Genomic DNA, 24463 nt, shown 5'->3' on the forward strand with positions numbered 1-24463 from the left:
CTCAGTGTGTTGAATATATCAAACGCCACACATCCTGTGCGAGCAGGTTCCACATCGTCATGCCTTCGGACTGCCCGCCTCTTCACCTCTTCCGTCCTGCCTTCATCCCTTCATCCCTTCCTTCTGAGGCAGGTGAGAACGTCACATGCTGCACGTTCTACGGGGTCCATTTCCAGTCGATTGAAACCCTTCTCCGCTGCTTTATTAATTTGGCCACTGTATTTTTCATCTGAAAACATCTGCCCCTGCTCTCCCAGCATTCATTTTTCATCAAAGTCACGCATTCCAAAATTATTTGGAGCCTGAGAGTTACAGATATTTGATTTGATTTGAATTTTATTTTGTTTACTTATTTATTTTTTGAGAGAGAGAGAGAGAGCATGCACAAGGGAGAGGAGAGAGAGAGAGAGAGAGAGAGAGAGAGAAGAGGCCAAGCAGGCTCCTCACTGTCAATGCAGAGCCTGATGTGGGGCTGGATGCCATGAATCGTGAGATCATGACCTGAGCTGAAATCGAGAGTCAGATGCTCAACCGACTGAGCCCGCCAGGCACCCCCAGGAACCATAACCTTTTAGAGACGTGACAAGACGAAAAGGGCTTTGAGCTTTAGGAACGGCCAGCAGTGCGCAGGGAAATATATAAAGGAACGAATGGCAGACAGGGCTATGTAGCAATGTTTGCTGTATGGATTCCTCTTGTGCGCATCTGGGCAGATAAAGGCCTGGAGTTGGTGCTGGTGATTGCCTTGTGTCTCTCCTGGTAGAGAGGAGAGAAGGGGCCACGTGCAAATTTGTGTCCTGCCTTTAGGCAAATGAGGGGGGAGCTCAGAGAGCTTCTCTTGTATCTGCTTCTCAGTTGCCTTCAGCTCAAGATAATCCTTAAGTCACAGGGGCATCTTCTCTGCTGCCCTTTGGCACCCTGTGAACAGACACACCCCCAGGGAGAAGCTTGTGCCGAGACAGAGGCCCAGATTAGAGCCACACTGTCAGGCAGGCCATGGACCACCGAGGATCTGTGGCCGCTATCAGCCCCATGGGTGTATGCCACCCCAATCCCCTCCCTCCCTTTTGTATGTTGAATCTTTAACCCCAGTGTGGCTGTGTTGGGTCATGGGGCGTCTAAGGAAGTAATTAATGTTAAATGAGATGAGTGAGGGATATTGTAGTATTTTCTGCCATTTCTAAGAGTTCGTCTTTTCACGGTGGACGTGTGTTTGTTTCCATTTCTCAGAATGGTGCAGGTGGAACCCCATCTGCTACAGGTGTGTGAGCCAGAGGAGATTCCGAACGCCCCTCTTCTGTTCTTTCGTTCCAGACTCAGCAGAAGGAACGGGAGTATGTTTTCGTAGTCTGTATTTCGGTAGAGTAGTCGTGTCCTTAGTTAGGAGGCAGAAACGAAGATGTTGCCAGAAGTGGTCCATACAGAAGGAAACTTTTCCTGCTTCCGGTTCTCTCACATTTCTCGTGCCTGCCCCAGATCAAAGGGCAGGGGGGTGACCAGCCCCCTGTTTGGCAGTACAACTGCTCTCCCTTGAGATCGCTGTTCTTTCCTCCTGTGTACCGGGTTCCCCGGCAGGACGACCATGTGCCCTGGCTTGCTCAGGAAAGCAGTCCTGTTCTCTCGGCATCCATACTATACCTGTCCTGCTCACTCCCCAAAGTGTCCTCCAGTGCGTGATACGTTACATGACGGCTCTGTCTGTGTTGAGTCTGAGTGCCACCGTCTGAATCTTAGCACAGGAACGATATCCTGTGTAGAACAGCTGTTCACTGCTCATATTCCTCCTGATTTGCTGCAGATGCACATACAGACACGCACACGCACACACGTGCACAGGTGCACACACACACATGTACACGCGGACACATACACACGTGCATGCACACATACACAAGTGCATGCATACAGACATACACAGGTGCATATACACATGCACACACACAGCCCATGGCTCCCCCCGCTTTGTTGCTTCAAATGTGGGCAGATTGTCATTTTCTAACATTTATGGGTGAACTCCATGGGGTGCTACATAGTATTTTCATTATGTTTCCTTACTTTCTCTTTAGCCTAACTCCTGGTTAACAGGTTTTTAAAGTCAGACCTGCATGTAGTTTTCTTTTTAATTTTTTTTGTTTTCTTTTATTGTTTTTTTTATTGTTTATTTTTAAAGGAGAGAGAGACAGTGTGAGTGGGGGAGGAGCAGAGAGAGAGGGAGACACGGAATCTGAAGCAGGCTCCACAGGCTCTGAGCTGTCAGCACAGAGCCCGACGTGGGGCTAGATCTCACAAGCAGTGAGATCAGGACGTGAACTGAAGTCGGCTGCTTAACCGACTGAGCCACCCAGGCGCCCCTGATTTTCAAAAACCATTAGGTGCATTATCTCTGTGTTGACTTTGATGGTACATGGAAATTTTATTATTATTATTATTTCATTTCCTTATTTTTTAAATGTTTATTTATTTATTTTGAGAGAGAGAACACATGTGAGGTGGGGAGGGTAGAGAGAATCCTAAGCAGGCTCCGTGCTGTCAGCCCACAGTCTGACGCAGGGCTTGAGCTCATGAACTCTGCAGTCATCACCTGAGCTGAAGTCAAGAGTAGACGCTTAACCGGCTGAGCCACCCAGGCGCCCCTGGAAACCTGTTATCAGTGCGCTGACCGTTCTCAGTACAGCCTCATGCCTCTCAAATCTTAAGAGTTGAGAAAATGCAGTTATATGCCTACATTAAATTTACTTAACATTTCTTGAGGCATGCAAATCCTCATGAAAACACAAATGAAAAAAAAAATGCCCTGGAGAGATTCTCTTCCGTCACTTTTAGGAGTGACGGGAGCAGACAGTGCCCGTGTGGCTCACAGAGGATTTTGTGCTCTGCGAGCCCAGAAAACTGGGGCTTTGGCGGCTCGGTCTGTAGCCCAGAGGTCTCTGACTCAGATGCCTTGGGGGCCAGCTGCGGGGCGGAGGAAGGTGCTTGCTTGTGACCAAGCCTCTGTGACAGCCGTCCTACATGCTGTTTGGTACACCTTCGAGAGGAAAAGCTGAGTGCAGGGAATGTGTCTGCACTGGTTCGGGTCCTCACCAACCAGTTTGTGACCCAAGCCTCCGGCTCCGTTTTATCCTGAACGCCTTGCCAGCTGATTGCTGTTTGCAGAGGGCTTCGGGACTCCCCCCTCCCCACTGGGGACCCCAAAACTGAGAGGTGCCAGGGACTCTGGGCTTGTTCAGGGTGGAGGCAGGCTGGCCCAGGGCTGTCCCCGGGGAAGCTGGCAGATAGTGATGCAGCGTGAGCACAGGCCACAGCATGGCCTCGGCACTGCTGAGCACCCCATGTTCGCTCCTCACCCCATGAGGGGGCGGGACCCGAAGGGCCTGCTGAAGGCCCTTGAGTTGCTTCCGCTTATTCTCGGGGTGGTGATTGGACATCCCAACGTGGCCCACTAGCCTTCCAGGCTTCCGTGAGGTTCAGCCTCAGCTGCCCCATTGGCCCCGGGCTCTGCGCATCAGAAGGACGTGATGTAGGGGCGCCTGGGTGGCTCAGTCAGTTACGCATCTGACTCGTGGTTTCAGCTCAGGTTATGGTCTCAGAGTTTGCGAGTTCGAGCCCCACGTCGGGCCCTGTGGTGACAGTGCTCGGAGCCTGCTTGGGAGTCTCTGCCCGTCTCTCTGCTCCCCCCCGCCCCCACCATCTCAAAAATAAATAAAGAAACGTTGAAAATAATAAAGCAGGATGGGATGCAGCTGCACATTTCCATGTGTAAGGAAACCCAAAATCACCTTTTCTGCTCACTCCCCTGATGTCCCCAGTGAAATAAGAACGTTTTCAAATCTGGCTGAGAAGTCCCTCCTCCTGGGATCCTCAGCCTCCATCCTCTCCTCTGTGTGTCTGCCACGCCACGGGGATCTCCCTGTGCTCTAACCGATGGCTGGAGATCCCCACCTGCCTTCCTACACGGTGGCTCCCTTGAGGGTCACGAGTGAGACCTAATGTCTCTCTACGGTTAGTTCTTGCCGCAGGGTCTAGAAAAGGTTACTTTCATTAAGTATTTGTTAAGTTGAATTCAACAATCTGGGGCACCTGGGTGGCTCAGTTGGTTAAGTGTTGGACTCTTGGTTTCTGCTCAGGTCATGATCTCATGGTTCATGGGTTCGAGCCCTGCATCAGTCTCCTTGCTGACAGTGCGAAGCCTGCCTGGGGTTCTCCCTCTCCCACTCTCTCTGTCCCTCCCTCCCCTGCCGTCTGTCTCTCAAAAATAGATAACACACACACACACACACACACACACACACAACCAAATGAATATGAAGCAGGAAAAGTCTTCCAGAATTAATTTGGACAGGTCTCTGCTTTAAGTTAGCATACAAAGCGTGGACCATGGAAAGACAACTGTCTACACGCAGTTGAGAATATCTGGAGGAAACTCCATGGCCCCCTCCGTCTTCTAGGCTGGGCTTTCAGTCCTTACAGGAAGCGATGTTCCTGATGTGCTGCTATGTTCACCCCGTTGGGGAATCCCACAGGGTCCTACCTGAACATGGACTTCACCCTGGCCCCTAGTCCCCACCTGAAGAAGACCTGGGACTTGAGGGCACCCCTCCACTCTGCCTCTGTCTTCACACGGCCTTCTCCCCGCGTGGCCCTGTGTTCAAAGTTCCCAATTCCTAGAAGGGCCTCAGCCATATTGGAGCAGGCCCACCCTCATCCTGTATGATCTCATCTCAACAAACTACATCTCCAAGGACTGGTCCTATTTCCAAAGTCACATTCTGACCTTCTGGGTGGGCGTGAAATTTGGGGGGAGCGCTGTTTATCCCACCGTACGTTTTTCAGGGTACCTTCCTTATCAGATACCACTGGATTGGGCCACATTTTTAGTCACTTTTCAAAAAAAGAGGAACTTGGCTTTTTATAAAAAACCATGCCCTTCTGTTGGCTGCGGAAGGGCAATCAGACATTAAAATTAGTAGAAGACTTAACAGTGATGGTGGGTCTGCACCCCCCGTGATGTGCAAGATGGTGCCTGGAATGTGGCATATGGAGACATACTGGGTGTCGTTAACTAGCGGCCTCCCAACATTCACTGTGAGCCCTTCATGATTTATTTCTCTGTATGAACGTGCACCTTTGTACGTACTCGGTACCGTTCTCGTGAGACAATAGTGGCACGTTATTTTGTGGGAATAATTCAGAGATGGTGAATGGAAAGCCATTGGTCTATTTCCCAGAAGAAATTCAGTGCTTGATGAAAGCTGGTTTTACACCCTGGAGCGGACCTAATACATCATCTGTGCTGCTGGATGGCGTGGGAGAGGCATGTTGCGATCACCAGCAGGCTCTAGAAAACATTTCCCTGGCAGAATAACCTTCGAGGTGCTGACTGCCCCTCGCGACTCATGTCCTGGCCGCCCTTTTCTTATCCGCTCGGTCCACCCTCACACTCGGCTTTGTCCAGCTCATGGAACATCCGAACTCTGCCTTGACCTTGCGTGTCTAGTCTCTGACCCCCAAGAACATTCTTTGCCCCACTCATCGGTATGGCTGTTTCTTTCTGGGTTCTACTTACACGTGCTCTCTTTATGAAGTTCCATCCATGTGGGCACCTCAGTGCCCCTACTGAGCACCCCTCTGTGTTCTCTTTTTCACGCTCACCTTCAGCATCCTTGGAGCTCACAGTCCAGTGGGAGAAGACAGATGGCAAATGGCATAGCCCAGACCGAGTTGACTGTCCCTGGACAGCGCCCAGCACCGAGCAGGCATCCCTAAAATATTTGTGCACAAATCAATTCATAGCTTTTACTCTCTCCCCAACCGTGAACTTCAGAAGCATTTTTACCTTCCCCAGAGCCTGCAGGTGATCAGTCTTTCGGCCCGATTCAGCTGAACTTAGTGCTTTGCGTAGGACTCTGTCCTATCTCTTGGTGGCATGAGATTAAAATAAACACACACAGAAGAATCCCTTCTGACCAGGTCCTCATGCTGAAGAGCCTGTTCTCGTACATGCTAGCTGGGGAGCGAGATGGAAAGTACCTTCAGGCTTCCCGGATCTAATTCTCATTCCACACACATCTGCAAAGACACAAGTCCAACTCTCAGAAAGCTCACAGTTGAGCTGAGAGATAACCCTACGAACACATCAACAGGGAGTCTTATAAATACGACGCTAGGCGTAGCTGTACCGTGTGGGGTTGTACTAGAGCGGGTGGGGAGCTCCATCTGATGGGGGGTGGGGGTCAAGGAAGGCTTTCTGAAGGCTGTGGCACCTGAATGGAGCCCTCAGTGATACCTGGGTGCTGCCCAGGCGAGAGGAGATGCTTCTTCAGACAGAGAAAGAAACAAGTGTGAGTCTACAGGTGCTGGAAGGCATCTCAAGTAGAAAAGACGTTATCCTGCAGGCAGAATGGAGGGAGGCATGACGAGGCTTGAAAATGTGGGCGGCGATAGAATTGGGTTTAGTTTATAGTGGCGTTTCTTAAAACTTGTTTCGGGGAGGACTGTTCCTCTGGGTATCAGTGCTGATGGCCACGAAACCATCCATCTTCCTGTTGGGATTGATTGAGCTGCTATTGAGTTAATTAGGTTACTTTCCTCTAAACTTCTCAGAGCTTTTAATACACTGGATTGGCCACACGAAGCCTATTTCCATCTGTTTTTTTAACTTGGGTTTGATTGTATAATGAGCATGTGTGAAGCCTGCAGAGGCTAGGACTGTGCCTGTATTCTGTACCCCATTCTCCCACCCCCCTGCCTCTGCTCTCAACACCTTCCAATTCTCTATCTGTTAAGTTTATGAAAGAATACCATGCCTCTGAGAATGACCTTTTTCACTTAATAAGCGCATTGCTAAGCTTCTTCCGTATTGTTGCGTGTTGGTGTGTATGCCTTGTTTTGAATATTGCACAATATTCCCCTGTATGAATTGTATACCACAACTTATTAATCTTCCTTTTTAATGATGGACAGCATGAGCTCCTTCCAGTTTTTTTGTGATTGTGAACCATGCTGTGTGGACATTCTAGAATATTCTAACACATACCTCCAGTTTTACATACACAAGAGCTTCTTAGGGGTTCAGTCAGAGAAATGTTAATTGCTGATCAGTTGCATAGAGTATGTGACCCTTCTATTTCAGGAGGTGATGCCAAACTTTTCCAAAGTGGTTGTAAACTTAAAAAAAATTGTTTTAACGTTTTTTTATTATTGAGAAACAGAGAGACAGAGTGTGAGCCGGGGAGGGGCAGAGAGAGGGGGAGACACAGAATCCGAAGCAGGCTCCAGGCTCTGAGCTGTCAGCACAGAGCCTGACGCAGGGCTTGAGCTCGTGAACTGCGAGATCATGACCTGAGCCGGAGTTGGACGCTCAGCCGACTGAGCCACGCAGGCGCCCCCGAAGTGGTTATAATCTTGTACCTCTTTAGTGCTTTCGTATATTTCTTAAAAATAATTAGCTCAAGGGGTACCTGGGTGGCTCAGTTGGTTAAGCGTCCAACTCCAGCTCAGGTATGATCGCTTGGTTCGTGAGTTCAAGCTCCGTGTCGGGCTTTGTGGTGACAGCTCAGAGCCTGGAGCCTGCTTCAGATTCTGTCTCCCTCTCTCTCTGCCCCTCCCCCGGTCGTGCTTTCTCTCTCTCCCTCTCTCTCTTAAATATAAATGAACATTAACAAAAATAAAATAACTAGCTCAAGAAGATGTTTATGCCAAAGAGCATATTTTGGTGGCATATTCCCTTCTAGTCTAAGAATCCATATTTGCACATGACCACGTGTTACGCACGTCTGCTAAATTGGGGGTGTACGATGCTTTTATAGGTGTGCCAGCACGCAGCAAAGGTTTTCGCCCCGACGCGCATTCTCTCTCCTCCTAAGTGACCTCAGTCTATTTCCTGTTGTCTCTCCTCCTGGTTCACTTGGAGGTCATGCGGATCAGCAAATACCCTCCTTTCTGCCCTGCTCTGTGGATGACACCTGGGTTTGCAACGGGCCTCTCTGCCTGCTGGCCTCTTCAGAACCGTGGGTAGATTGTGGTTCATCACCTTGCAGCTTCCAGGCATGGAGTCTGGTTCATGTCAGTCTTTCTGGCTCTCTTTCCCTCCTAGGCAACTTTTTCTGTCTGTAATCTTGTAGGATTTCTTTGTCTTTAGAGTGCTTGATATTTTCATCATTTTGGCATCGGACCTGTGGATTCCAGTTTAGGGGGCTCTCATTAACAACTGGAAGCCCCTTTGGGGTGGTGTTAGGATGACGCGTTTGTTCAAGCATGCCCCCTGGGTCACTCTGATGCACAGTAAATTTTGCGGATAACATGGAAAGAGAAACAGTATGCTGTTTAGGAACTGCCCCAGGCGTCAGAATTAAGCACTAATTTTCACTTCCTAGAGTCTGGTAATGACAGATTTCACATGGTTCTAATAGCACTTTAAAATATGGCCAAGAATTTGAAGACACACAAAAAGCGATAGGAACAAGCGTTTGACTCTTACGACAACAGGGACAATTTAAAGCCAGTGTTGTTTTGTTTTTAACTGTGACCTCTAGACCTAAGCACAAATCTAGTAGAAAGTAAACTGTAAATAACTTTTAAACTTGCCCTTAGTAATTATTCCAAGCAAACCACTTTATAGATCAATATGTTTTTCACACAAAAAAGTATTTTAAGCTTTCATATTTGTTCTCGGATTAATAGGTCAAAAGAGAGCAATCCAGAGTGTTTCCACAGATGCTACAAATAATGTTTTCTTTTTATGGGCACCATTTCAGTGGAAAATATGTCTCTTTGCTTGTAAAAGTGTTTTCTCATTTGTCAGAAACTTGAAGGCTGTTTACAGGGAGGTCACAGTGCCTACTTAGGAGACATTTCTGTGCCGTAAATTTCGGCATGCTTCATTATTGCGCATTTCTGTCCAGAGCTGTCGCACATCCTGTGAGGCTGGTTGTAAACCACCTGAATACTTTCACGCCTCCGTTGTATTGTATGCAGTGGGGAAGATGGCGTTTTCCTAGAAGGAATTATTCTGTGTTGGACGCCGTAGCAGTGTCTGTATCCCAAGCTTCTGCACAGTGACGGCCCTGAACACCAAGTTGTCCTCAGCAGAAACACAAAACTAACTCGGTGTAATGAGTTGGTCTTTCTTTTCCAACCGCCGTTCTGAGCCTGTGCCCTTTCTCTCATGGGTTGTTTTCTTCCATGGTGAGGGGCGCACAGTTCAAAGCCAGTGATGTCTTCGGGGCAGGACCAGGAGAGGAGGAGGCGGCAGAGGGCTCTTAGGAGAAGGAACCCAGAGCTCAAATGCTGCAGATGAATCGTGACCAACAGGGAAACGGGGAAGCTGCAAGGTCAGGGCTGATCTGCGGGATCTGAAGGCCATGTAATGGGGCGGGGCTGTGCGGGGCGGGGCGCGGCCAGGTGGCTTAGGGCGGGGCGGAGGGTCCAGTCGGATCCAGGTGGGATAGGGCGGGGCTGGGAGGTCGGGGCGGGTCCAGATTGACTTCTGCTTGGGTCATGATCTGGCAGTTGGCGGGTTCGAGCCCCAAACCCCGCTCTGTGCTGTTAACACCGATCCTGCTTCAGATCCTCTGCCCCGACTCTCTCTCCACCTCTCTTGCTTGCTTGCTCTCTCTGTGTGTCAAAAATAAACAGTAAAAACAAACAAACAAAAAACAAAACAAAACAAAAAACTATTGAAAAAGAGAAGCTACTGTTTTAAGTTCTTTAAAATAAACCTTTGTGTGCCTTTGTTAATTTACGAGCTCCTTTCCAAAGAGATTTGAGGTCACTTTCAGATAAGTAATCTATCGTGCTAATAATACACCATTTTTCTTTATCTTGGGAATAAATGTTCCCAATCATGTCCATTCAAAAGCATTTTGTAAACGACACGGTGTTAAGTTCTAGAAAGTAATACATTTTCGTTTGTAAACACAGTCATTCAGGGTTTTAATTAACTTAAATAAGGCCATTCCCTATCAGCCCATTTCAGACAGCTTTAAATGATCGTTTCCTGTATGCTTTCTCAAGTCAAGGTGTCTCTTACAATTGATGTATAGAATTTAATATAGAGTTTGTTTCCACACCTCTGTCAAGCTCGAGGAATAGTGTGTCTTATCACTGACGGTGTCTTCAGTAAGTAAATTCGGTATTGGTGGCCTTGGTTCTCACCAACGCTGAACTATTTTTTTAAAATTTCTTTTCTTTCTTTTCTTTTATCTTATCTACCTGTAGCAGGGTTCTCGCACAGAGTCATGACACAGAGGCTTTTCTTTCCAGGAAGCAACTTTATTCGTGTCGGCACGGCTCAGTTGGGTTCGTACCCAAAGAACTGAGCCCTGAACGCCATACGGCGTATATTTTTTACTTGTCTCCCATATATGGTAACCCACAAACATGCAGTCTGATGAAGTGGTCTCATGTTACAAGGTCACGAGAGATGTTGTCATGTACGCACATGGCCAGGTTACCTTCACGTTTTCTTTAACCTAGGGAGGATACCCTACCACATTATCTAGCTGTCATTTATCTATCTATCATCTATTAACGCTGCTTGAACTATTACCAAGCTTCTGAAGCTTGTGCCTGTTAAATAAATACTATCATTCAATGTACACTTAAAGCACACACAGGATTCTATGCTGAGGACTTCTCACCAAGAAAGTGTTGTTCCATATAGCTCACATAAAGAAACAAAAAACATGAAAGTACAAAGTTTCGTTGCAGGACTATCTCATAGAACAAATATTCAGAACAAACCAGAGCTGCAACATTAAGAGAATTTTTTTCATAGATTTTAACATATTAATAGGATGAAATATCATGTAACCTTTAAAATTCATTTTTAGAAACCATGCAAAAATGCCAAAGATGGTAATATTATAATATTAAATAAGAAAATGAGAAACATAATACACTGTGAATGCAAATATATAAAAATGCATAATCTGTGTGGGCAATACTTTGCTTTTGAGAAAATCCTTAATCTTTTTTCTTTTTTTTTTTAATATTTTATCTTTGGGTGAGTGCAAGTGTGGGAGGGGCAAGGAGGATCCGAAGCGGGCTCTGTGCTGACAGGGTGACAGCAGTGAGCCCAACGTGGGGCTCGAACTCAGGAACTGCGAGCTCATGACCTGAACCGAAGTTGGATGCTCAACCGACTGAGCCACCCAGGCACCTCACAAAAAATCCTTAGTCATATTGCTGATTTGGCTTTACCATACAGACTCTACAGCTGCGATCACTGCTCTAAGAACCGTTTGCCTGGATCAGCTCAACCAGTGTGGCTGTCCTGTGATCTGAGCCGGGAATACTAACAAAGCCACCCTGTTTCTTTTGTGTTCTGGTGAGCAGCAGTGGGACCGAGGACCACGAGCTCATCCACGTGCTTTTGAGGGCGTTTGCAGATGAGGATCCGCTCTGTGACGGTTTAAACCCCAACTTACACCCAGACCCGTAAGTATCTGACGGCTTTGTGAGGGTGCAAGCTGCCAACCCAGAGCACCGTCTCCTGTGCAACTCGGAGCTCTGATGGAGGGTTTCCATCTTGTGAAATGAACATTAGCCAAACTAGGAGGTTAGTACCGGACAGGCCTCGTGGGTATGCTTTCTATTGTAGCAGAAACAATTAATAATTAATAGCATTCAATTTGTGTGACAAAACCCAAAGGTAAAAAGCGTAAAGGAGCAAGAAAATATGAAATATGTATTGAACTGTTACTCACTTTTAGGGCAAACTTGTACATATGAAAAGATTATATGTTTAAAAAATTTTTTTAACGTCTATTTTTGGAAAGAGAGAGAGAGAGAGACAGACAGACACGGAGCACAAGTGGGGGAGGGACAGAGAGAGAGGGAGACACAGAATTGGAAGCAGGCTCCAGGCTCTGAGTTATCAGCACAGAGCCCAATGTGGGTCTTGAACCCATGAACCGTGAAATCGTGACCTGAGCCAAAGTTGGATGCCAACCGACTGAGCCACCCAGATGCCCCTAGATGGTATTTTTTTTTTTAACTAAAGAAACTTAATGGGGTGCCTGCGTGGCTTAGTTGGTTAAGCCTCAGGTCATGATCTCAGGGTTTGTGAGTTTGAGCCCCCAGGAGGGCTGATTCTCTCTCTGCCTGTCCCCATTCGTGTGTGCACGCATGCTCTCTCTTTCTCTCTCAAATAAATAAACTTTGACAAAAAAAAAAAAAGAGAAACTTTTAAAAGTTTCATAAGTTTGGGGGTGAATTACTTTGAACATTGTTTTCTTCTAGGATTTGAAAATGATAATATTGAGATGACTTTTTAATGGAAACTTGTTAAAGCATGCCTTTCTCCGTATGCAATTTTCTAATTTTGCTTGACTGTTATTAATTGAGGGTGTATTATAAATACACTGCAGTCCTAGGAATCGAGATAGCTACAGGATCTGGCCCTCCTCCAGGAATTTGCAGTTCTGGGTAGAGCACGTGGGCAAAGTGATAAAACCATAATGATGTATTAAGGACCAAAGCGTCTGTTTTTAAGTAATAAATATAAAAATCCAGACAGTAAAGCAATATCGGCAATACGTTTTTCTAATTTGTGATGACACATCTGGCTCATTAGTCATGTTGGCAATTAGTTCCAGAGGGAAGTAGTGGGTTCAGAGATGTCTTCTGCGGAAAAACAAAGACTTTTCGTCGTGGGTAGGAGCTTCTAGGGCGATCCTGAAGCAGGCGGGATGTAAAATGCACACTTTGAGCAACTGACATCTAGCCGGGGGCCCTCCTGGAGCCTCCTGGAGTGCTGGCCCCACCTGTCATAGAGACAGAGCAGATAAAAGGACATTTCTTTATCGAATCTCTCAAGAGGGGGGAGAAAAGTAGGATCTGTGCTGAGGACAGCGGAACATATTCAGAATTCTGTTTAGACACAGATTTCCCTTGTAGCTCCTTTCAAGCCACCCCCGATGGCTCCCCGTAACCCCCCCTCCCCTAGCCCGGAGCCCCATCCTCAGCCCTGCCCGCAGCCCACCCTCATTGGTTTTCTCCTCAGCCTTTCTTTTCCTTCCAGAATCTGAGGTTTGGTGTTCTCCCTCCTCTTTGTGAAATCCACCTGGTCTATTCTTAACCCATTCATTTCTGTTTTGTAACGCTCCTGCCCTTTTTTTTCTTGGTCACCATGACAAAAGGCGGGGATGGGGGGCTGCCTCATACAAGAGTGCTGCTATTTTGGGGGCTGAAGGCTTTTCCTTTCTTCCCTTCCCGGTTCCTTGGCTGGTCTAATAATTAAATCGACATAAGACAGATTAACAGGAGAAAAAAAAAATTTAATTAGCATGTACGGGAGCTCATGGAAATAAAAGACTCAAAGAAGTGACCAAAGCAGGCAACTCTTAGACCTTTTACACAAAGAAACAGTACATTTGTGATGAATTGACAGGACAAAGAAGTTTGGGCTTGGGGTGGAGAATCAGTAAAGAAGTAACAAGGTTTCTTTATACAGTCTTCTCCAGCTAGGAGGAGAGAGTACCTTTCACAGGGAGATTTATCTCCGGCTTTCAGGACAAAGGGTCAGACAGTGCCTGGCTCACACCGGCTCTTTCTTATGTAACTTTAATTCAAAATAATCAATATGCCTCAGTAGCATTTTGGGGGCAGCCTTCCCTGAACCCATCACTGTGAACACTTATATTAATACTTTCTGCCCATGTTACAAAAACAAGGTTTGATTCACTAAGGTCCCAGATGGATGCAAAAGGTTTTACTTACTTTGCAGTAAGTTTCCTTCTGTGGGTATAAACTATAAACTAGTATTGAATTCAGGGATATCTCTAGTTCAGGGACATTTTCCCTTCCTGGCTGGCTTGAGCAATCACTTAACTGTTGAATTAGAGGAAACATTTTAAAGTAATGAGTTGGGGGGGTGGGGAAGGAAAAGAAAAAAAATGAGTGGGGTTCTGCTTGTGGGTTATTTTTCTGTTGAGATTCTCGGAGCATCATATGTGAGGGTGTGATGATGAATTCTTGACTTTTACTTCTTTTCATACGGAAGGCAGTAAAGAGCTCCAGAAAAATCTATTATGGTATAAACCCGACTCGAAATGTAAGTCTTTCTCATAATAGTAGATGATGTGTAATTTAAATTTTAAAATGTGCTAAAGTTGCCAATTTTTAGGAGCTGACCGGTAGATTTAAATATTTAGTTTCATGTCACAAAGGCTGTAATCTGGTGACACTTTCTCCTACGTCTCTGAGATAAAATGGTCCCTTTTCCCTCCCACTCTCATTAATGGCTTACATGGAACAAAAGCAGAAGTCAGCAAATTTTATATTCCCATTGAACTTTAAAAGCCAGGTGGGGAGAGGTGTAAGGTTATTTCCATGATTATATTGCTACAATATGAGGAACCATCTTGGTGGTCTGAGGTTCCCAGCGCTCCTGATGTTAGGTCCTCACAACTAGGAATGTCTGGTAACACATTCCCTCAGAGGGGACTGTCAAGACGGATGTGGAGGTCGCGCATTAAAAGCAAAGAGAGTGTGCAGATCAGCCATGGAGGTAAAGGGGCGGGGAACCCAGATTCAGGGACCGGCTGCCTGAGCTCATATCTCAGCTCTACCGTGTATTAGCTGTGTGTTGGGGGCAATTACCGTCTGCTCTTTTCGCATCAGTGGCTCCCGGTTCTCTAGAAAGAGCAGCGGTCAGCTCAGATGACAGGGTGGCCCTGATACCAGACAGAGCTCCAGCTCTGAACTCAGGTTCCTTGCTCGCTGCTGGAAAGCCAGTATTGAGAGACCGGTGCTGGTGGGAAAGGAAAGTTCGCTTTATCCTGAGAGCCAGCCACGTGGGGGTTGGCGGACTCATGTCCCAACGGCCGTCTTCCCTGTCCAGGCCAAGCTGGAGGCTTTCAGAGGGGAAGGCGTGGGAAAAGGGAGGAGGGGGGGCCGCGTGCAGGCCAAGCAGGTGCCCGACATGCTCCCAGACAGACTTGCTGGTATCTGCCTGCACTGTTCTCGAATGTGGTTAGGCTTTGTCTTCTGGGAGAGTCTGGCCCTTGGTGCTCAGGGCCAGTGGTCTGCAGATCTCAAGGAAAGTGAGTTCGCTCTGGTACAGACCGAGGGACTTAGGTCAGCAAGCAGTGAGTGCAGGAGTTTCTTGTCATGGGACTGGACATTTGGCACCTTAGTGTTTTCACGTTGGAGCAGAGCAGCCCAGACCGTGAGCATGGGCTCAGGGCGTGAGACACTTGTCTTACTCCGCGTGATCTTGGACGAGCTACCCGACCTCTCGGAGCCTCCACGGACTCTTCTGAAAAATGGGGCCAGCGAGAAGTCTTGGCAAACATGTCAGGGTGCCTGTCGTTTAGGAAATGTGCGTTTCCCCCCTTCCTAACCAAGTTCTGAGTGGATAGGAATACAGTAAAACCTCGGATTACGAGGAACGTGTTCTGTGAGTGTTCCGCAAGATGAGCAAACATTCTTAATAAATTTTAACTTGATAAATGAGCGATGTCCCGCAACATGAGTTGTATGTGATGCTAAGCGTCACATGAACACAGCAGAGTTAATGGTTCTTGAGATTCGCTTTGATATATGAGTGCTTTGGATGACAAGCATGTGTCTGGAACGAATTACGCTCGCAAACCAAGGTTTTACTGTACTTATTAGTAAAGCGACTTTTGATGTACAAGCACTAGTGAAAAAGAAAAGAAAAAAGAAATTCCAAAGATGGGTCCTACCAGAGAAGAAGCTCTGGGGAGCTTGGGAATAAAAGGTTTGGGAACCCTTAGGCAGGTGCTTTTCGTCGGTTTCTGTTGTGCAGCGTTGCTTTATAGTGGAAGTGTTATCATTGGTTTTCTTTAAAGGACGATTAAATCGCTGTGTTACATCACCGAGAGGAATTAGCAGCATCTTGTGCTTATTAATTGCTGCCTTGGTGCTCAAACTACCTCGGTTTTTCTTTTTTTTTTTTTCTTTTTTAATGTTTATTTATTTTTGAGAGAGAGAGAGAGACAGAGTGCAAGTGGGGGAGGGACAGAGAGAGAGGGAGACACAGAATCTGAAGCAGGCTCTAGGCTCTGAGCTGTCAGCACAGAGCCCCACATGGGGCTCGAACTCGTGCACCACGAGATCGTGACCTGAGCCAAAGTCGGACGCTTAACCGACTGAGCCACCCAGACGCCCCGAAGTACCTGGTGTTTTGAGACCAGGTGCCTGCGGATCCAGACAAGCCTGCGTGCCGCCCCCACCCACCGTGAACGTCCCGGAAGCCGTGTGGTAGTGGATTATACAGCCAGCCAAGTGAGTGTCATTTAATAGAATGGAAATACTGTCACTGTGATAAAACATTGTCCTCAGATTAGCATCTCAAAGGAAAACAAATGAAATAGAGCCCTGCCTTCTGCAGCAGGAGAGATTATCTTGGGACCAGCTGGAGGCTGATGGAACTCTCTTTTAGGGAAACAAAATAGCTCTGTAATGGGAAAGATCACCGAGTCTCTTCTTCGTTTGTTAGGAAGAACTCTTCGTGCTGGCGAGTGGACCCCCCATCTCACCCGCAAGTCCAGGATTCCTGCACCTGCCTGGTAGGTTTCTGCAGCGTGTTTGATCTTTTCCAAGTCTCAACCTCAAGTAACAGAAATGAGCACACCCCATCTCTAAGGTCTTCATTTTTGTTAACTCGGTGAGTCTGTGGTTGACCTGATGAGCTGGTTTTTGGAAAAGCTTCATTATACGGAGTGGACACTTAGACGATGATGTGGATGTTCTGTGGGTTCTGCAGTGGCCCTGCTATTCATTGCCTGCTGTTCACGATCATTAATGTCCCCTGTGGCATTTATTAAGGAAGTCCGTGGTTTTCAATTCATGATAAAGAAGGTAGAATTGCCTTTTGGAGGAAATTTCCCTGAATTTTAAGGCAGGATGACTTTGAACCTCTTGTCTTGTGCTACCTGTTAAAATCTAAGATACTGGGGCACCTGGGGGGCTCAGTTGGTTAAGCATCCGACTCTTGATTTCAGCTCAGGTCATGATCTCGCGGTTTGTGGGTTCGAGCCCCGCGTCGAGCTCTGCGCTGACAGCTCAGAGCCTGGAGCCTGCTTCGGATTCTGTGTCTCCCTCTCTCTCTGCCCCTCCCCTGCTCGTGCGTGCATGCTCTCTCTCTCTCTCTCTCTCTCTCTCTCTCTCTCTCTGTCTCTCAAAATAAATATATAAAAACTTAAAAAAAAAAAAAGCTAAAATATCACCTAGCTCTTTGGACTATGGCTGAGTTACACAGAAACGTGCAGAGGTAGGTATACACGGTTGGATACCTACGCCTTAGCGATTCAGCCTGCACAGGTGAACGGAATGAAATTTATTTGGAAAACTGATTGGAACTGCCCTCAGAGGAAATCCCCAAAGTTTAGTTAATGAAAAGCTATAGGCCTGTTAGCCGCACTCGACAAGGTAACGTGCCATCCTAGTTTACAGAAGAAAAAAAAAAAAGGCAAAGCAACAATCTCCGTTTAAGTTGATTGAGGATCTGTTAAGGAAAGAAAGGGCCTCCTGACGAACATGTTTCCGGGGGCTTCTGCATTTAGCGGCACAGGGGGCTGAAGGTTCTGTCCTGGGTGGACACGACCTGTTTCCTTCTCTGACGGAGTGTGGGAAGGTGGCTGAGCGCACTGGCACAGCCCTGGGGAGGGCACGCGGCCGGTGACCGACCTGAGCCTTCGGTGAGTTCCCCAGGTGTCCCTGTGGCCCAGGCTGACAGTACCCTCCGCTGTGCTTCCTGCTGCTTGGTGGGGACAACCCAGCTCTCTCTGGCTCGAGAGTTTCTGGACACAATGATTGATTCCTCCCTGTCTTGGTTATTCCGTTTAGTCATGAAACCACTAATTTTTCATTCCCTGCTCTTATTGTGCGGCCCTGATTTAATCATCCTGTTACAGCGATGCCTTTTATTACAAGCTGCCTTCGATCCGTTGTAACTAGATTGGATATCAGTGGCCAAGGAATGAATGAATAAATACCAGAACGGTGGATGGAGACGTTCCGAAATTGATGTACGATTTCAGTAACGTGCCCGTAGGGAAAAAAGGTTCGCGTCAAGTAGCCCGAGGGCCGGACAAGCTTGGTGACACTCTTCCTGGTGATGTGACCTTGCACCTGCGCTGACTGTGGGCTACATCACACGTAGCACTTTCCGAGGATTATTTGACTGATGATTGCTTCTTGTCCGTGGCACCTGTGCTCTTTGGGGACGCACTTTGAGAAATGCTGGCCCACACGTTGGGAGGTGGAGAACTCCCGTCCAGGAGACAGGACGCTGAGGTGGAACTCGTGCCTGCCCCAGGAGGAGGGCGCCGCCCCGCAGGCCAGCTCCAAGGAGCCGCACTGGGTGCGCGGGAGGAAAGCCTGTGCCCAGGGCCAGTTCCCTGCTCTCCGGCGATCACGCGGAGCCCAGTTACCAGTGTTTTGGCAGAAGCCGAAATATTTCTCTCCCCTAAAATTCATACGTGTTGCCCAGAAGCCTGCTGTGCGGGATTATGTCCAGTGCGCTGGATTGTTATCAAACACGCGAGTCTCTCCAAACCCTACAGCAATGTTGCGGGGTCGGCTGTGATCCTGAGGGGGCTATTCGAAGACATGCCATTGGAGAGCTCCGAGGGGACTGTAAGTGAGCTGGCTCCGAAGGACGAGGGGATGACGTTTCGGGGCTTAACTGTCCCTGGAGGACAGCACAGTAGGACCAAAAACTTGCCGTGAGGAATGAGCACGGCTTCCCACGGACGGTGGTGGGGGGGGTGTTCACCTTCTGTGGCTGCTGTAAGGAACTGCATCTTCCTGCAGCCTGAAACCATACCTGGGGCTGAAATCAAGGCGCTCCCCCTGGAGAAGCTGGGGGGTCTGCTCCCGGCCCTCCCCTCTCTGCCGGCTGCCTCACTCCCTGGCTCCTGCCTGCCTTCCTCCAGCCTCGGCGTCTGTGGCCACGCTGCCTCCTCCCGTCTCTCCACCTCCCTCTTCCGAGGGCACACGTGACTGTGTTAGGGCTCATCCTGACAACCCAGGAGAATCTCCCCTTGCCCACATGCTTACTTTACCAACTCTGCCACGGAAGGTGGCCTTCACCGGCTCCCGAGACTGGGACCTCCGCGGGCCATCGTTCAGCTTACTGCAGAGGGCTTATTCTGACAGAACCAAACGGATAGGGTTGGAAAGAGAAACTGAGGACATCTTCTAGCAGACCCAGCTTCTCGAGAGGAATTTGAATTTTCCTGCAAGGCAGTCCTCTAAATGCAAGGCACTTTCTGGAGAGATGTGTCCAGATGCAGTGGGCAGATTGGAAGGGAGGCTGGAGGCAGGGAACCCGTAAAGGGTGTTGGTGAACCTGGCCCCGAGACCACCAATGTTGGCCGACTTCTAATTGATAACAGTTATTCCATTCGGTGTCCTCCCCCCATCCTTTCTACCGAGAGCCTGAAAGCACTGTCTCAAGTTTATCTCCAGCTCTTACTCAGCTCTTTTCTGGACGTCTGAACCAAGACACCACCGCCAGTGGGGCGGCTGGGGCCATTTGCACTGTGCAGGTAGGAGAGCACGCTTTAGAGGCCGACGTGAGGGTTGCTGGTGGTGTTAGCTCCCTGGTGTGTGATCGCTCCTGCACCGTCCTGGGAAGCAGACTCTGGATCCCCACGGTGGCAGGGCAGGGCCTCTCCATGCCGTGACTGTTGTGATTCTGAGCGGGCGCCGCCTCCCGTGAGTGCTGGACGGCCGTCTGGTTTCTACTTCAGGCTCTCTTGCGAGAAACACGTGCCTTTGGAATTCTCCCGCTGACCGTCCCTCAGCTAGTTGCCTCTGACTCTTTCAAGTCCATCGAATGCCACATCCCCTCAGCGAGAGTATTTTTTCCCTTTTGAGTTGTTACAAATCCACCCACGCTTTCGTACAGAAAAGGATGGAGATTTCCAGAGCGTAATTGATGGCAAAGGTCATGGTGGGATTCGGGTATGATTCTCAAAGGCAGGTGACTCGTAGATTAAGAAGGGCCCCGGATAATTTATTAAACAGAGAGAGCTAGGGAATGTCGCATTTAAAGTAACATCATCAGGGGCACCTGGGTGCTTTAGTCAGTTATGTGTCCTACTTCGGCTCACATCATGATCTCACAGGTAGTTCATGAGTTTGAGCCCCGTGTCGGGCTCTCGTCGAGCTCTTGTCAGGCTTTGTGCTGACAGCTCATAGCCTGGAGCCTGCTTCGGATTCTGTGTCTCCCTCTCTCTCTCTGCCCTTCCCCTGCTCACAGCCTCTCTCTCTCTCTCTCTCTCTTTCTCTCTCTTTCTCTCTCTCAAAAATAAATTAAACATTAAAAAAATTGTAAGAAAAGAGAAGTAACGTCAGTACACCCGTGCGTGCCTTCTAAATATGTTTCTGTTTACCTCTCTGGAAACCCTCACAGACGTGTCTCAACAGAAGTGCTGGGGCTCCCTACCTGACCAACCGCTTGGGCCACACTCTGCTGAACCTGTCTGCCTTCCGCCTGGAGGAATATTTGCTGGTGCCGTCTGAGAAATCGAGGTGCGTGCAAGCTGGCTCTGGGTCTTTCCTGCTCTTCAAGTTACTTTGCAAATCCTATGGTTTCGAATGCCAGCGTTCTTAAAGCTCAGACGTCGAATGCTAACCTTGATGCTCATAAAAACGCCAAAGAAACACTGTAGGCCTTAGTAAGGTTCCTTACCGCTGGCTGTTCCTCTTACACATGGAGGGTTGGGGGAGGGGGGTCATATCAATGGAGATTCACTCAGGGAGCTAGAGGAGGTTTTACAGCTTCGGAGAATAAGTGCAGCGAAGTTAGCAGCGTAATTTAGTAGTGTCTGACCTTGAGACCTCCCTCTATCTGGGCGTCTGATATGCAAATGTGGCTGCAACTGGTATTTTCTGGAAAGCTTTTGTTTTGTGCTGAATTTCCCTGAGCCCAAGGGGGTGAGTCTAGATGAAGGACATGGGGAGTGAGTGCTTCTCATTGCTTTAAATTGCAACCACATTTGCCATGCCATCAAATTTCCTAGGACCTCAAGCAAATCCCGTGGCTTCAGTACAAAACATCCCTTGGTCAGTCCTCACGGCCTGAAGACACCCCTGCCCTTTACCCTTTGCCATTCCGGTAACACCCTCCTCCCTGGACACGGCCGCCCCCACTGTGACTTGCCTGCCTCTCTTCCCAGTCCCATCCCATACGTCATTAAACACGTCCTGGAATCTGTTTTTGGAAGGCAAGAGTTTGTATGTCTGGGACTTAGAGTAAAAGGCACTCATTGTCTCTCCAGTGAATTCATTAAACAAAAAAAAATTTTTTAATGTTTATTTATTTTTGAGAGAGAGAGAGAGAAAGACAGAGTGTGAGTGGAAGAGTGGCAGAGAGAGAGGGAGACACAGAATCTGAAGCAGGTTCCAGGCTCTGAGCTATCAGGGCCCGCGGGGCTCGAACTCAGGAACCATGAGATCATGACCTGAGCTGAAGTCGGATGTTCAACTGACTGAGCCACCCAGGCACCCCTCAAGTGAATTCATTTTGAGTGAATGAATGAATGAATGAATGAATCAGGGAATGCCTTAAGCCTTCTTCTTTTGCCTCAGATTCTCTCAGGGAAATGGCACTGTTGATGGAAGTTTGTTCTTCAGGCTTCTTTTATCCAGAGTGTGGGAACCAAAGTTAAATACATGTCTTCCTTCCTTCCTTCCTTCCTTCCTTCCTTCCTTCCCTATCTCTCCCTCCCTCCTGTTCTCTTTTTTCTTTCTGCTAGGCGGGGGGTTGGTGAGGGGGGTGGGAGTAGGGAGGTGAGGGGGAGGAAGGGGGGAGAAAGAAGGGCGAAGAAGGAGACGAGGGAGGGGGGGTGAGGGAGGGAGAGGGGAGGGGGGGGAGGGAAGGGAGAAGAAAGCCAGAGGCTGCGAGGCGGGAGAAGAAGCAGAGGGGAGGGGAGGGGAAGTGCGTTGTCTCGGTGAGTGTTGAGTGATTATCCCGACGTCATCCCCTCCTTCTTTGGCCTCCTCTTTTCTTTCTTTCTTCGTTTTGTTTTCTTTCTTTCTTCTTTCTTCTTTCTTCTTCCTCATCCCTGTTCCTCCTTCCTTCTTCTTTCCTCCTGCCTGCTCTTTCTTTCTTTCTTTCTTTCTTTCTTTCTTTCTTTCCTAATAGCCAAACAGTAGTGCTTTATTGACAAAAGGTTAGTTTCAATGGATACAAAATTGCTGTGTAAAATAAGTTTTCAAAACACCTTTCTATAGGTAAAGATTATCTCTTAGTAAAAGCAGGTATCTTTAGGGGTCCCTGGATGGCCCAGTCAGTTGCACATTGACTTTGGCTCAGGTCATGATCTCACGGTTCGGGGGTTCGAGCCCCGCGTCAGGCTCTGTGCTAACAGCCTGGAGCCTGGAGCCTGCTTGGAGTTCTGGGTCTCCCTCTCTCTCTGCCCCTCCCCTGCTCATGCTCTGTCTTCCTCTCTCTCTCTCAAAAAGAAATAAACATTAAAAAAAAATTAAAAAAGCAAACTAGCTTTAAATAAAGGTATTTGTTTAGATTTGGGCAGCAGAACAAAGGGGGATTTAGACGTGAGACAGTGGGGGTCCACCCCCCCACCCCCCCCGCATGACCCTTACCAGGTGACCCCTGGCTCTGGTGGTTTTACTCACATGTACACGGGGTGTGCACTTACCACTTGCAAATGGACTCCTGGCTCCAACTTTTATTTTTTTTACTAGTTTTTTTAAGTTTTATTTTATTTTATTTTATTTTATTTTATTTTATTTTATTTGAGAGAGACAGTGAGAGTGGGGGAGGGGCAGAGAGAGGGAGAGAGAGAATCTCAAGCAGCCTCCGTGCTGCCAACACAGAGGCCGATGCGGGGCTCAAACTCATGAAACCGTGAGATGGAGACCTGAGCCGAAACCGAGAGTCGGACGCTTAACCGACTGAGTCCCCTGGCGCCCCCCATCCCCAGCTCCACCTTTTCAACAACTTTTACTAGTGTAGTTCAGGCCAAAATAACCCAAATAATTTGTGCCTTGATTTCTCATGCCCAGTATTTTTGGAAGCTGAATGGGTTCCAGATGCTACATGGCCCATGCAGTATGGGGACACAAGGTGTAGTCCCCACCCGGGAGAATGCACACGGCTGCGTAAACGATACACTAAACAGACCATTAAACCCGGGGTGAAGGTTGATAGGATGGTTGGAAATGTCGGGTACTGTGAGAACCCCACAGAGGAGGAGCGTGCCCCAGCTGGCGTTCCCTGGGACGCCTTCCTGATGAGGTGACGTTTGTGTTGAAGACGGGAGAGGCCCGAGTGTGGAAGACGAAATGATGCCAAGCGGGGTGGCTGGGAATTGTGGGACGGATCGGGTAAATCGGAATAGCTGGTGTGCGGGAGGGATGACCAGTAAGTAAAGTCGTTAGCATGCAGGTGATCAAGCCGTGTCCTGGGCAGGGCGGCGCCTCATGACAAACCATGAGTTCTGGGAAGGACACTTTGTAACATGGCAGGGTCGTCCCTGGCGAGCCTTAGCCGTGCCTGCTGGGTGTGTGGGCTCCTCCCTGGACGCCTGGCTCCGGGCCATGTCCTTCTGTGCTCGGAGCACCTGTGTGGTCGTGTCACCAAGGCTGGACGCTCAGGGGGCTGCTGTCCTCAGGCTATCCTAACTAGTTTAACTGTGACACAGTGCCCTCTGGTGGGACGTCCGGGCTCGCTGATTAAAGCACTAACACCTGTTACTGTTACCAGGCTTGGAGGCTGGTCTTTTGGAGTGCGGATCCCCGATCAAGTTCAAGGTGCAGATGCAAACACATCAGAAGGAAACTCTGTGGCAAAGGTAATAACTTTCCTCTTCTTTCTTCTCGTGTTAGAAAGCGTCGGGGGGGGGGGGCCTGAAAGCAAGCCCCAGCGTTTGCTGCTTAAATAAAAACAGTTAACAAAAGAGAAAGTGAGTCACTTCCCTTTAGACCATAGAGCAATGTAGCAAGTAGCTTTACTGCTTTTTGTTAAGACCAGAATTCGCCCGAGGGGACTAGAGGAAATGAAAACACAATCATGTATGTATGTATTTATTTAGTTACTTATTTTTAACGTTTATTTATTTTGAGAGAGAGAGTGTGAGCACATGAGCAGGGGCGGGGCAGAGAGAGACAGGGAGACAGACAATCCCAAGCAGGCTCTGCATTGTGGAGCCCAACATGGGACTTGATCTCACGACCGTGAGATTGTGAACTGAGCTCAAATCGACAGTTGGACGATTAATTGATTGAGGCACGCGGGTGCCCCAATAATCTATTTTTAACCACGCCCATTGTCAGAATAACTGAAGACACCCCTAATTTCCCTGGTGGCTAAGGAGCTCTTCCATTATGCACTTAAGTTCCCCTTCTTGCAGAAGGCTGCATGGACCCAGAGCCAGCACAGAGGAGAGGTGTCTGTCTCCCCAGGACTGCGTGTAGGGGTCTGGGTTTTCAAGCCCTGCTGGGACCGTCCCAGCGAACTAGA

General features: G+C 48.3%; 1 protein-coding gene across 1 annotated transcript in view; it reads left to right on the forward strand.

The window, feature by feature from the left end:
• Window positions 1–24463, forward strand: part of ABCA13 (ATP binding cassette subfamily A member 13) — a 349570-nt gene that overhangs the window by 234725 nt on the left and 90382 nt on the right. Inside the window, 5 exon segments of the mRNA XM_032592494.1 lie at window positions 11335–11436; window positions 16466–16535; window positions 20390–20508; window positions 23708–23754; window positions 24385–24391. Of these exon segments, the coding sequence (XP_032448385.1) occupies window positions 11335–11436; window positions 16466–16535; window positions 20390–20508; window positions 23708–23754; window positions 24385–24391 (345 nt within the window).

The sequence above is a fragment of the Lynx canadensis genome, chromosome A2, assembly GCF_007474595.2.
Source record: "Lynx canadensis isolate LIC74 chromosome A2, mLynCan4.pri.v2, whole genome shotgun sequence".
NCBI lineage: Eukaryota > Metazoa > Chordata > Mammalia > Carnivora > Felidae > Lynx > Lynx canadensis.